General features: G+C 58.8%; 1 protein-coding gene across 1 annotated transcript in view; it reads right to left on the minus strand.

Annotated features, from left to right (window-relative positions):
• LTBP4 (latent transforming growth factor beta binding protein 4) overlaps nucleotides 1-13790 on the minus strand; it is a 31320-nt gene that overhangs the window by 7230 nt on the left and 10300 nt on the right. The window contains exons 13-29 of the mRNA XM_045292700.1: nucleotides 13059-13208; nucleotides 12725-12982; nucleotides 12146-12271; nucleotides 11927-12052; nucleotides 11316-11441; nucleotides 10615-10857; nucleotides 10160-10285; nucleotides 9954-10073; nucleotides 8531-8659; nucleotides 8037-8162; nucleotides 7686-7808; nucleotides 7424-7555; nucleotides 5686-5817; nucleotides 5476-5601; nucleotides 3151-3297; nucleotides 1762-2022; nucleotides 87-268 (exon numbers count right to left, since the gene is read on the minus strand). Coding sequence (XP_045148635.1) covers nucleotides 87-268; nucleotides 1762-2022; nucleotides 3151-3297; nucleotides 5476-5601; nucleotides 5686-5817; nucleotides 7424-7555; nucleotides 7686-7808; nucleotides 8037-8162; nucleotides 8531-8659; nucleotides 9954-10073; nucleotides 10160-10285; nucleotides 10615-10857; nucleotides 11316-11441; nucleotides 11927-12052; nucleotides 12146-12271; nucleotides 12725-12982; nucleotides 13059-13208 — 2633 coding nt within the window. The remainder of the gene's footprint in view (nucleotides 1-86; nucleotides 269-1761; nucleotides 2023-3150; nucleotides 3298-5475; nucleotides 5602-5685; nucleotides 5818-7423; nucleotides 7556-7685; nucleotides 7809-8036; nucleotides 8163-8530; nucleotides 8660-9953; nucleotides 10074-10159; nucleotides 10286-10614; nucleotides 10858-11315; nucleotides 11442-11926; nucleotides 12053-12145; nucleotides 12272-12724; nucleotides 12983-13058; nucleotides 13209-13790) is intronic.

Genomic DNA, 13790 nt, shown 5'->3' on the forward strand with positions numbered 1-13790 from the left:
CGGAGAGGGTGGGAAGGCGGGGCTTGACCAGGCTGGGGAGAAGCAGAAATAAGGAAGAGCCCCCACCACCGAGGTGTGGCCCCCACCTCCCCGAGGGGACGGGCAGTTAGAAACAGGGTGATGGACAGCGAGAAAGAAAACGGAGATAGAGCCAGGGTGAGGCGGAGGGGAGGGGAAAGTTCAAATGTGGCCTCACCTCTCCGAAGGTTCGGGTCTCCACTGGGTGCCAGGTAGCCCCGGCCGTGCGGGCACAGAGACTGGTACTCAGCTGAGCACAGAGACAAGGCTGCACTCAGACACCGTGTGCCAGCCCTGCCCTAGGCTCACACCCACCGGGATTACCCAGGCCCCATGCCCACCCACCACCCAGGCCTCAGACACGTGCCTGGGTATGACCAGCGCTCAGCTCAAACCTGCCCACATTCACCTGCCTGGCAGCTGACTCTTGCCCTGTCAGCACTTATGTCCAAATGTGCCCCCCCCCCTCCTGCCCCAGCCCCAATGCCTACCCATCTCTGCTCAAGCCCTTACTCCAGGATAGAAACAGATTACCCATTAGGCAAGGTAAGCGTGTGCTCAGGGCACCAACAAAATGGGGTGGGGGTGGGGGCGAGTTGTCCAAAGCAAAGACCATAGATGTCAAGCCGACAGGACAAAGCAAGCAGGCAGGAAGGACCTGGCAGAGCGCCCCAGGAAATGGACGCCAGAAGTACAGTTCATGCGTGGTCACAAGGGCACCCACAGGTTAAACAGGTTGCTTAAGCCAGGAGGCCCCTAGCGCATCAACGCATTTTTTTTTTTTTTGACATCTTTCCCTGACGGTGTCCTTCCAGGTAACGGAAAGTCTCCATCCAGGTGGGGTTCTACTAAGAGCCCTAGTGGTGTAATGATTACGAGTTGGGCTGTTAACCACAAGGTCAGCAGTTTGAAACCAGGTGGGGCTCTATTAACAGTGGGGGTGGGTGGGTTTGAATTGGCAACATTGGTACAAATGTGCTTGATATACCTGATGCATGGATTGTCAGAAGAGCTGTAAGAGTCCCCAATAAAATGATCTTTTAATAAAAAATAAAATAAAAAGTTTAAATGCTAGCTATCACATTCATTGCAAAACAAGCCTCAAAATGGAAGTGAGGGGCCGTTTAAAGTAAAATCAGAGAAAAGTCCCGTTTTTATGTTGGGGAGAGGGGCCGTCGACAGAACCTTACGCAGCATATTGCGAGAACTGAGTTTCACTGGATCACTGTATTTCATGTGGGATGTGTGGTCTATGGGCAAAGTCTTAGGAGCCCTGGTCACAGTGTAGTGGTTATGCATTTGGCTGTGATCCACAGGGTTGGCAGTTTGAAACCAGCAGCAGCTCTGCAGGAGAAAGACTGGGCTATCTACTCCAGTAAACAGTTACACTCTTAGAAACGTACAGGGGAGTCGCAATGAGTTGGCACTGACTCAATGGCAGTTTACTGTCAAGGTTTTAGCCCCTCGTGTCCACTGAAATTGCTATAATCCACTCATCATTCTGCTTAACTGGCATATGCCACTGATGTGTTCAATCTTGACTCCTAGTCCCATTTAGAAAGAAAGAACATCAAGGACAGCTAAGACACATGCACGTGTACACGCACACGCACACACTCATACCTATAACACACATCCCATTGGAATACGGAAGCAAAGGAGAAGGTGCCATCGTCTGGATTTAGGCTCCCACATCCCTTATTCCAGCCCTGGTTCTGTGCTCACCCATCAGCCCGTGCCCACCTGTCTCGGTGCCGGGGCACTGCTGGATGCGGCAGCCACTGCCCCAGCCCTCGCCCACAGTGCAACAGCATTCCTGCCACGTCACGTTCCACGCCAGGATGTTGTCACATGCATCTGGGGCCGCGGTGTCGAAGTAGCACTCCCGGCGCCCGCTGCCCACAGGACCCTGCCGCGGGGCACTGGGCCGGCGGGGTGGTGGTGGTGGCCTGGCTGGCAGGTGGGGGCTGGCAGGTGCGTGGGGCTGTGAGCCTGGGAACACGCCTGCAGAGAAAAGGGGGTTGACTTAGCCCCGTGAGGGCTGATTGCCCAGCCTCGGTGTTACAGGGTCAGAGGGCACCCGCTCGTCTGCCAGTGGCAGAGCCCGGCTCAGAAGCCTGCATCTCCCCCCTCCCTCTGGGGGTCACTGTCCCTCTTTCTCCTCCTTGCCGCCCCGGCCACTTCTCCATCTCCTGCCTCCCCACCTCACGCTGTCCCAGCCACGTCCCCCCATCAGTGCAGCCTCCTGGATGCCTCTCTGGTGTTTCCACCACCCTCGCCTGGCCACCCCACAGCCCACCCACACCCATTCTCTCCCCAGTTCCCTCAGCCCCTGCCTGCCTCCAGCCCTACCCTCTCCTGCCCAGTCTCCTCCTCAGGCTCCTTACATCCACTGTCACTCCTCGATCACCCTTGACAGAGGGACACTTCAGAACTCATTCTACTCCTCTCCTGCTTAAGACCCTGCCAGAGTGCCAGTGTCCTGGAACAACGCCCACTATGTGGGCCACACAAGTGCTGGTGAGATCTGCTTAACCCTGCGTCCTCCTCCAGCTACCTGCCTGCACTCCACCCCACTTCCTCCCTGCACGCTCCCAATCAGGTGACCAGAGCTCATGATCCTTTCTCAAGCATGTCAGGTACCCTCTTGCCTGGCCTGGCCTCTTCCCAGAATGCCCTCCCTCACCTACTCGGCCTGGCTCATGTCTACACAACCTACTGCCCCTAGTTCAGACACCGCTCCCTAGGGCAGCCCTCCAGCACTCCTCTGGATCCCCAAGCCTCTGGGCGTCCCCATCTCAGCTCCGTCCCCTCTGGCCTGCACTTGCTCCATCCCTGACTGGGCCACCACTGAATTGGGGCAGCTTTGAGAAGAGGGTGTGGCCGGTCACAGCTCTGTGCCCTGAAAGCAGTGGGTTATGGATTCCCTGTGACCATTGGTTACAATGAAGACACCTGATTGAGGCAGGGCCAGGGGCTAGTTCTCCTGACAGTCCCAGGGCCTTGTCTAAAGGTTTCTGTCCTTACTGACAATCACATCAACCTGATGGCCAGGTCACAGGTTGTTCAACCACGTCCTTTCCCCATAGGGCCAGCGGTCATCAGTTCAGTGAACACTGGCGTCCATCTCACCGGCAGAAGTCCGAGGGGGAACACAGCGTCCAGTCATGGGGTCGAACTCCTCCGGGCTGGTGGGGCAGACGCAGAGGAAGGAGCCCTCCACATTCTCACACAGGGCAGCGCCGCACACGCCCTGCAGGGTCTCACACTCGTTCACATCTGTGAGGAGACAATGGGGAGAGGGAAGCGGTGGTTCTCAATCAATGGCTGCTTGACTGTGCTGGGTGTTGGTGAATGGCCACATTCCATCTGCTACCCCCACCCCCCCTGCACCCTGCATTTCCCCTGGGGCCCTATGGCCCCTCCAGTTCAGGTTTGGTTTGTGCTGACACTATTCCTGGGAGTGGGCACACAGCCAGTCAGATAACTGCATTTCTCAGCTTCTGCGATACCTAACCTACTATCCCTGAGGCCATTTGGACTCCGAGGGACCCTAGGAATAGAGTGGAATGGAACCCTGTGGGTTTCTGAGACGCTAACTCATTATGGGAGCTGAAAGCTTTGTGTTTATCCTGCGGAGCAGCTGGTGGTTTTGAACTGCTGACCTTGTGGTTAGCAGCCCAATGCATAACCACTACACCACCAGGGCTCCCAGTCCATGGTGGTTGTCGTGTCATCCAGCTGATACGGACCCACAGACCACAGAGAAGAGTGGTGGCTCCGGAGGGTTTCCTAGATGGTATTGTCTACAGGAGCAGGCTGCCACGTCGTTTCTCCCACAGACCCGCTGGCGGATTCGAACCATCAACCTGCTGGTTCACAGCACAGCACTTAACCCCTGTGCTACCAGGGCTCCTGGAAGCCAGTAATCTGATATGAATAGAATCTAGCAGTCCTCAGAGTGGATCACAACTCAATGTAAAGACCACACTGCTCACAACTGGCCCATGATCACTGGAGAAAGGACTGAAGCGGTCAAGCACTCGTCTTGCCTGGATCCACAACCAGTGCTCAGGGAAGCAGGAGTCAAGAGATCAGATGCCACAAGGCATTGGGTAAATCTGCAACACGGCCACACAAAACCTCTTTCAAGTGCTGACAAGCAAGGACTTCGAGGAGGAAGGCATGCCTGACCCAAGCCTTGGCAGTTTCTTTCGTTCCTTCTCTTTTTTAAGCCTAGGTATTTTCAGTGACCTCACACGCATGTGAAAGTTGGACCCTGAAGAAAGAAGCCGGATGCAGCCTCAGGGCACTTGAGTGATGGTGCTGGTGAAGATGCTGGAAAAGACCCAGAACAAACAGGTCCATCTCGGAAGAAGTCCGGCCAGAATGCTCCTTCAAAGCAAGGATGGGGAGATTCGTCTTAGACTTGGGACAGACACGTTGCCAGCAGAGACCAGTCCCTGAAGAAGGACATCGTGCTTGGTAAAGTGGAGGGGAAGCGAAAAAGAGGCAGGCCCCGGACAGACGGATGGACACACTGGCTGCAGCAACCGGCTCCAGCATAAGGACAATGGTGAGGCTGGCGCAGGCCCGGGCCGCGTTAGCTCTGTTGTAGACGAAGTCCCTAGGAGTCCAACGGTCTCAACGCACGCAACAACAACAGCACCAAGTTCAGGGTCGACAGGCATCCCGTCTACAGTACTTTCCATTTGCTATCCGCTTAAAAAATGTTTTTCCTCGGGATCCATAGAAGCTGTTTGCATCCACTTAAAACCCACCACAAACCAACCCACCACCATTAAGTCGGTGTCCCCTCATAGCACTGCTCTCGATCAGGGTAGAAGGCTCCGTAGGGTCTCTGAGACTGTCAATCTAGACGGGAGCAGCCCGTCTCAGCATTCTCCCTTCAGACGGTGGGTGGGTTGGAACCGCCAACCTTGTGGTTAGTTAGCAGCCCAGTGCTTACCGCAGAGCACTGACAGGGCTCCTTGATGTACTCTGGGAATACAACGTTAAGGTTTTGTTTTGTTTCTTCTTTAAAGCACCCAAACCAGAAAGCCAGCAGGGCTTCTGTCACTTGCAACCAGAGGATCCTGGTAAATAAGGGGAGGATCTTCTAGTCCAAGGTCCAAAGGCCATAACCCTCAAGCTCCGGTCTGTCCAGGTCTGTGGAGAGGGACAGGCGCTCTGCTGCTGTAGTGAGTTTCTGGGCTGCTAACCACACAAGAGTCAGCGGTTTAAATCCACCGGCCTCTCCTTAAGAAAAAGCTGAGGCTGTCTACCTCCCGTGAAGAGTTAAGAGCCGTGGCCACCCACCTGGCAGTTCTCTCTGCCCTATAGCTTCTCTATGAGTAGGCGTAGACTCAGTGATGGAGAGGTGGAGAGGAGCAGGGCAGGGCCAACCCCACCCCCACCCCCACTGTCTTGTTCCACCCGCCCTCTGGAGCCCCGTACCCACGCAGTGACGCCCGTCCCGTGCCCCCTCGTAGCCCTGGTCACAGAAGCACTGGAAGGAGCCCGGCAGGTTCTGACACGTGGCGTGGGCCCCGCAGAAGGATCGGTTCCGGCACTCGTCCACATCTGCAACCGTCAGACAGTCAGGCCAGTGCTGGGCCCGCTCTTGCCCCACCCCACCCACCCAGCCAGCTCCCATGGGCCACCCACCCTGGCACCCGCCCCCTGGGGTGGGCTGATAGCCCGGGTCGCAGGCTGGCGTGCACCGGTATGAGCCAGGGGTGTTCTCGCAGCGCTGGGCTCCGCAAATCATGGGGCCGTATTCTTGACATTCGTCTACATCTGCAAGAGAGTGGATGGGGGTCAGGGGTCGGGGCACCCAGTTACCAGCCTGGATTCACAGGTGCTGGACCCCGATTCTAGTTCCCAGCCTTAAAAGTCTCCGTGCACAGAATGTTCTAGAACTCCAAGCGACTACAGATGAATAGGTGCTGAAAACACTGTGGCTATTTCTCCTACAGCCCAAACCTGGTTCCACGGTGAGGCCTATGCACTGGCTATTCCCTGGGCCCCAACCCTCTTCCCTCAGCTTCCAGTCACCTGGCTCTCCTCATTCACAGGGCTCAGGTCAAGTCCTGCCAGCACCCCCACACGGACACATACACACAACTGCCCTGCCAACTCCATCCCCTTACCTTGCTCTGTTGTCCGTCTTGAAGCTACTGCTCTGCCTGTGTTCACATTGGTATTGGTAGGCCCACCATCGCCCCCGATCGCCCCCACTAGAACACACACGTTTCCACAGCAGGGGTTTCTGTCCGTCTTGTCCCGAGCACTAGTGCCTGGGACTAGGACAGTGCCTGCTCCCCCCAACTCTCAGACGGCTGCCTTCACTGCTGCCTGGCTCCACCCAGAATGGTACCTCCAGGAAGACAGGGGTTTCTGCTGGAGTTGGGTCCTGTCGTATCCCCCCAGTGCCCTGCACACAGTAGGTGCTTACGGAATCGTTGTGATTTAAGGACAGAGACACTATGGGTCAACCAGAGCACCAAGCACAGGCCACCACTGTTTTGTGTCATTTCTTCCACAAAACGCCAACCCCAAAGCTCTCCAATGACTCGCAGCCTGTCGTCTCAGTGCCCAACTGTGGCCTGCAGTGAGCTGGATAGTCCGGGAAAGAGGCAGCTAGCCGCAGGGTCTGGAGGAGGGTCAGAAGTTGGAGAAGGGGTGTGGCCTCTGCATGAATGGGACGTGAAAAGGCTGGACTTTAGGGGCAAAGTGTGTGTGGGGGATTCGCTTTAAGAATGGGAAGGGGGTGGGGCGGGAAGAGGGAAGGGGAAAAAAGCTGGTACTGAGGGCTCAATAGAAAGTAAATGTCTAGAAGACAATGGGCAACATATGTACAAACATGCCCGATTCATTTGATGTATGGATTGTGATAAGAGTTGAGTGGTACGAACCCCAATAAAATGATTAAATAAAAAAAAGAATAATGGGAAGGGGGCTTGGGTTGGAGCTTGGAGGGACAACTGGAAGCAAGATGAGTTGTGATGGGGGGTGGGGCCCCCCACCTGTCCAACTAAGACAGACGGCTGGAAGGGGCGGGGCCTAACACGTTTCCTCTTTGTAAGTGTATTAGGCTAAGCCAAGGACTTCAAAAAATTGGTGGGGGGAAAAACCAATGAAAAGATCAGGAAACAAACAAACAAAAAAGGTTATGGACTTCATCCGGAAACTTTCTGAAGTCCCCTGGTAACACCCGGACTGCGGACTGCGCTGGAAAGCAACGTTCATCTGGCTCCTCCGAGGCCTGCCCTCGCCGGCCACTACACACACACACACACACACCACACACGAGATACAAGCACACAGGAGTGGCTGATAGCCGCCGTGGAGACACGATGAGATGCCATGCCGGGCAGGGGCCCCCGCGGGGCAGGATCCTCACCGTCACAGGTGCCCTCGGGGCCCGCGTGGTAGCCAGGGTCGCAGTCCCGGACACATCGGTAGGACCCGGGGGAGTTCTCGCAGCGCTGGGACCCGCACAGGGCCGAGCCCCGCTCCCGGCATTCATCCACATCTGGGGGGGCCGATGGGGAGAGGGGTCGTTAGAGGGTGCAGACATGGGGAGCTGAAGGGGGGGCAATTACAGGCCAGGGAGGTGGCAGCTCAGGAGGTCGCCGGGCCTAGTGCCCGGTGGGGCCTCTCACCCAGGCACGAGGCGAGGTCCGGGCTGGCGCGGTGGCCGGGAGGACAGACGCACTCGAAGGAGCCCTCGGTGTTGGTACAGATCCCGCTCTGGCAAAGGTCCTCCTCGCTGCACTCGTCCACGTCTGCGGGACACCCGCGTGGAACGTCCCGGGCACGCGCCTCCGCCTCCCACCGCGGGACCCCACGGCCCAGCTCCAGGGCCCTTGACCCCGCCCCCGCCTGCCTGCGGCCCCGCCCCTCGACGGCCGGCCGCCTATCACCGCCCGCCGCTTTGCCCCGCCCCCCGGAGGACGGCCCAGCTCCTGCAAGCCCCAGGCTCGCGGGGCGGGGCTTAGGGCCCGGGTACTGACCCAGGCAGGAGGCCCCGCGGGGTCCCGGCCGGTAGCCCGGGGCACAGGTACAGGCAAAGGAGCCGTCCGTGTTGAGACATTCTCCGTGCGGGAAGCAGAAGTCGCCCTCCAGACACTCGTTCACATCTGGGACGTGGGAGGGGTGGGGTCACTGGGCCTGTGCCCCAAAGCAGGAGCCCCTTCCACAAACCCTACCCCAGCGAGCCTGCTTCCAAGCTCCACCCACTGCCTCCTAGGTGAGCGTGGGCTTCCTCGGAGTCGACTTTTAAGGAGCTCTGCTAAGGCCTGTGGTTCAAACCCACCGTTTTCACTGTGGAAGGGAGTGGTGGCCGTGGGCTCTCTAGAGATTTGTCTTGGAAACTCTTAGGAGCAGTTTGGGTGTGCCACACTAGGGTCGCTAGGAGTCAGAATGAACTCAGGGGCAGTGGATTAGGGAGAAGACTTCATCCAAGCCGGTCTCCCAGACCTTAGGGCACCACCCACACCCTGCCCACCTGCACAGGGTCCTGGCCGACCGGCAGGGGCCCGGTAGCCCGGGGCGCAGCTGCAGTGGAAGGAGCCGTCTGTGTTGGTGCAGTGTCCCTGGGGTCCACAGGGAGCGCCAGAGCTGCATTCATCCACATCTGTGGGAGGCGGCATTTATTTCAGCAGAAGGTTTATCTGGGAACACGCTAGCCAGATGGATCCCCTTGGGGCAAAGGGCTCTGTGGGGGTCGGGGGTGGGGTGGGGAGAAAGAGACCAGACACCTTGTCTTGGGGTCCTGATTGAGAGCCCCGGGGGGGTTGAGTTTCTGGGAACTCTGTGAGCCATAATCCAGAGGTCAGGGGATGGGATTCTGGATCGGGGCCCAAACCCCAAACCAAACCCACTCTCATGGAGTCCACACCAATTCATATCCACGCTACAGAGCAAGGCAGAACTACTACCCCCTGTGTGTTTCTGAGACTGTAACTCTTTACAGGAACAGAAAGCCTCTTCCTTCTACTGTGAGAAGCTGGTGGTTTTGAACTGCTGACCTTGAGGTTGGCAGCCCAATGAGTAAGCACTTCACCACCAATGCTCCTACTAGATTGGGACAAGGGTCAGAAATTACTCAGGGGCGAGGCAGTGTAGACCAGGGCTATTGGACTGTGATTGTAATCACAGATCAGTCAGTTAGGGTCTAGAGTTAACCATCAGGATCCAGAATCGTGCTTGACATCAGAGGGCAGAGGGCATGAACCCAATCCGATGCCAGGGAAGGAACTCTGAGAAGACGACGGGTCAGTGAGAGAGATAAAATCAGGGACCACAGACTCGGGGTTGTGGTTATGGTCAGGGTTAAGGTCAATGGTCAGGTTAGGGTCAAAGATCACAGTTTGGGGGTGACAGGTCACATCCAGGGCCAGGAGACAGAGAGGTCAGGAGGGTTATAACTGTGGTCAGGGTTGGCACCTGTCACATGTCACAGGGTCACATGTCACCGTCGATTTCAGGGCTCCTGGAATACAGAGGTAGTGCAGTGGACTACACACGCCTCATGGTCAGCGCAGTGTGAGCCCAGCGGGCGCACTGCAGGAGACCAATGAGTCAGGCTGCTCCCTCAAAGTGGGAGTCACGATGGATCCGAATGGATTCCAGGGTAGTGGGCTTGGTTCGGCCTTTGAGCGTGGCCGCCCTAAGGAGAAGGAGGAGCTCTGGGAGTGTGGTGGGTTTTGAGCTGGACTGCTAAGGCCAGTAGTTTGAAACCACCAGCGGCCCCACAGGAGAAAGATGAGGCTCTCCGCTCCCCTAGAGACCGACCGTCTCAGAAACCCAAAGGGGCGGCTCTAGTCCTCTCGGGTGGCTACGACTCCGATTGACTCAATGGCAGGAAGCTGTTTTGCTTTGGAGGACCGAGTGAGATGGCACCCTCAAGGCCAGGGGGCATGTCTCACCAGTGCATCGGCCATGGTGCAGGTGGTGGCCCACTGGGCAGGCCTTGCACTGGAAGGAGCCAGGAGAGTTCACACATTCCTGTCCAGGGCAAGCCAGGTGGTTCTCACACTCATTCACATCTAGGGGGGCAGGGGAGAGGGTGGCCTTGAAGGGAGAGCCCCAGCCTTCCCCTCAGCCACCCCCACGCCGCCCTCCTTGGCCTCACCTTCACACTGGGAGCTCGCTGGGTTGGGTTGGAAGCCCGCTGGACAGACGCACTCAAAGCTGCCTGCTGTGTTCTCACATCGCCCATAGGCACAGGGCGGAGGGTGGCGGGCACACTCATCCACATCTGGGGGCATAGGGGTGGTGGGGTTGAGGACCCACTCCCCCACCCCACCCCCACCCTTAATGGTCCAGTTTGAAAGCAGCCTCCCATGCTTGTCCTCAAATCCTCTCTCCTCCTGGGAGGCTAAGCCCCTCCCTCACCTCTCCACTGTCCCTCTTCCAGGTCACTGTCCCTGCCCAAGAGTCACCTGCTCCATCAGGGTTTCCACAAGCAGAAGTCCCATCCAAAACAGGAGGGACAATGGGGAGCCCTCTCCCGGCCCCTCGCCCCCACCCCTTTGCCTCCCTGCCTCTCTCCACTTTGCAGTCCACTGTTGGATTCAGCATCCTCACCTTGGCAGGGGGCCCCTGGCCCTTGGGAGCGGAAGCCTGCAGGGCAGGCACAGTGATAGGAACCCGCTGTGTTGTCGCAGCGGCCTGGCCCGCAGGGCGGTGGCTGCTGAGCGCATTCATCCACATCTTCCTCACACGCCGAGCCCCGGAAGCCAGCCGGGCAAACGCATCGGAAAGAGCCGGGCAGGTTCTCACAGCCGCCTCGCCCACAGAGGCCCGGGCTCTGCGAGCACTCGTCCACATCTACTGGGAAGAAGGGTCTCCTCTTAGCCACCCCCTTCCCCCCCTGCCCCTGGAATACCATCACGTTTGCCTCTCCTTCCTCCATCCTTCTGTGTGCGGCCTCGCCTCCCTCCTTTCTGCTCCCGGTCCAGAGTGGCAGCAATCTGACCCTCCATCCTCCACCCTTCCATACCTGTCCCCCACCCCTCACTGCTCAGCTTTGCATCCCCTTCTCCGCCATCCTCCGGAGGAACACCGTATCACCAGCCCCCACCCCACTTCTCCAGCCTCAGCCTTACTCTCTGCCACCACCCCGCCCCATCTCCCGATAATAATGGCGCTGCCACAACAGCCTCCACCAGGCGTTGCCAGCTGGACATCTGTCTGCCGTCAGCCAGTGGCCCTGAGCCCCCTGGCACAGTCGCTCCACCACCACCACCACCACCACCCCTTCTGCTCCGGCCCTTCCAGGCCCTCACCCTGGCAGCTGGCTCCGTGGGGCGCGGCCTGGTACCCGGCGGGGCACACGCACAGGAAGCTGCCTGGTGTGTTCTCGCAGCGCCCGAGGTCACAGGGCGCCGGCGCACGGTGGCACTCGTCCACGTCTGCGGGCACAAAGCGGGCGGCTGGGGTTGGGCAGACACTCCCCAGAGAGATGACGGGACACCTGGGCCGGGTCCAAGCTTGGGTCCCGGCCATCAGCATGAGGCAGGCCCAGAGGCAGCCAGGGAGGCTAGGAGCAGGGCGGGGGCGTTGGGAGGGCATGAAAGGGGCAAATGGGAGAGAGCAAGGCAGGGCCAGGGTGGGAAGGGCAGATTTGAGGGGCAGCAGGGAAACTGGTCAAAGAGAAAGGCAGAGTCTGGCACCGGGTAGAATTAGGTGGAGGTCCGGAGGTGGTTTGCAGTGGTTGTATGTGGGGAGGGGCCCAGGGGAGGTGCGGGCCAAGATGCGGTTCCTAAAGCAGGCAAGCGGGTCCTGGAGCTGTTGGGGGGTGGTGCCTTGAACTTGGGAGGGGTGAGGCAGTCGCAGGGCTGGAGGGACACAGGAAAGGGGGGAGGCTGGGGCCGGCAGGCCGGGTCTGGCTTCTCACCCAGGCATTCGGTGCCCCGCGGGCCGGCTCGGAAACCGGGGCCACATACGCATCGGAAGTTTCCAGGGGTGTTCTCGCAGCGCCCGGGAGCGCAGGGCGTGGGCACGCGGCGACATTCGTCCACATCTGAGGGCATGGGGGCGTGCTGGTCAGGGGATATCCGGGCAGAACCTCTCCACCTCCCCCACCCCCGCCCACCTGCTCAGGCAGCTCACTCACCTAGGCAGTGGGTGCCCTGGGCGTTGAGCCGGAAGCCAGAGTCACACAGGCACGTGTGGCCGCTGGGCCGAGGGATGCAGCGTCCCGGGCCGCAGACTTGGGGGTTACGCTGACACATGGAGCGACCTAGGGGGTCCCGTGATCCAGGCTGCCCTCAGGTCTGCACCTCTGACCCCTACCACCTCCCAGCTCCCCTGTAGCTCTCTTCTGTCCTATAGGAAGGGTCTCGCTGAGTCAAACATGCCCGATAGCTGCAGGTGTGAGCTTTGATCACCGGCCGTTGTGCCGGGCACCTCTGACCCCTCACAATTAACTCCATTTCACTGAAGAGAAAACGGAGGCTCTGGGAGTTTCAAGGCCGAGCCCAATGGACAGCGGACCTGGGTGCTGGTCCTTCACCTTCTTATCCACCCCCCACCCCCAAACCTTCAAAACTCTTCCCAGCCATTCTGAATCGAACAGGCCTCTTTGTTCTGTCCTTTTACCTCAGCACCGTGTGTGTGTGTGTGTGTGTGTGTGTGTGTGTGTGTACCTACCTCCACACCCTCACCCCCACCCCCTTGAGGCCAAAGACCATACCTGACTCGTAGGTCTCAGGACCAGGCCAGGCCGGGATGCTGGGCCGGGGCCGCTCAGGGCCCGGTCGGGGTTCGGGCCTGCGTTCAGGCTGGGAATCAGGTCTGTATTCGGGTCGCAGCTCTGGTCTACGGTCTGGATGGGGCTCGGGTCTGAATTCAGGTTGTAGTTCGGGCCTGCGCCCCGGGTCGGGTCTGTGTTCTGGTCGGGACTCCGGTCTGCGGTCTGGCCGGAGCTCAGGGCGATGTGTGGACACAAAGCCTGGTCAGGGAGGGTTCTCGGTGAATAAGGGCACAGTCTCAGAGCGTCCCTGTGCCTCTTCTGAAAGTTAGAATACCTGCAGGTGGCCGAGAGGTGGCCGACGGGGGCCGAGGCTGGCTGAGGGCCACGCGGGGTGGCTCCTGGCTCAGGGGTCTGGTGTTGTAGCGGAGGTCGGAAGCCGAGTAGTGGTAGCCCGGGCCAGCTGGGCAGATCTCACGAAACCCCTCTGGGAATGGATTGCGGGCAGAGAGGAGGCAAAACAGGCAGAGAGTGAGGGGTGGGGGTGAGAAGCAAAGTGGGGACAGGTCTGCAGTTTATGTTGGATTATGGGAAGGGGTGGACCTCTGAGAAAGGGAGACCTCATAGGCTAAGGGCGGGCCAAGGTTTCCCCCCTTTCCCTTGATGCTGTCTCCAGTGGGGCGGGGATTGAGGGGGAGGTCTGGGTGAAGGCCTCTCAGGGCTGGTCCGGAAGTCAGGAAACAGTTCTGTTCTAGGATTTGGTCTGGGTGTGAAGCTAGAGACACCCCCGCCAAGCCACGCCCTGGGGGCCCAGGTGGCATAGTGGTTTCAGGTGGCGCTGCTAACCACAAAGTAAGCAGTTCAAATACACCAGCCTCCCTCCCCGTGGGTGAAAGATGAGGCTTTCTACTCCTGTAAAGAGTTTCCCTCTCAGAAACCCACAGGGGCAGTTCTACGCTGCCCGTATTGGGTTCTTGTGAGTCGGAATGACTGTGGCAGAGAGCTTTTAGGTTTGAGCGAGCGGATAGGTGTCAGCACCAGGGTCAGTGCCTGGGGTAGGGCGGGGTCA

Source organism: Echinops telfairi, unplaced genomic scaffold, assembly GCF_000313985.2.
Source record: "Echinops telfairi isolate 266 unplaced genomic scaffold, ASM31398v2 ScPeMD7_655;HRSCAF=1070, whole genome shotgun sequence".
Taxonomy (NCBI): domain Eukaryota; kingdom Metazoa; phylum Chordata; class Mammalia; order Afrosoricida; family Tenrecidae; genus Echinops; species Echinops telfairi.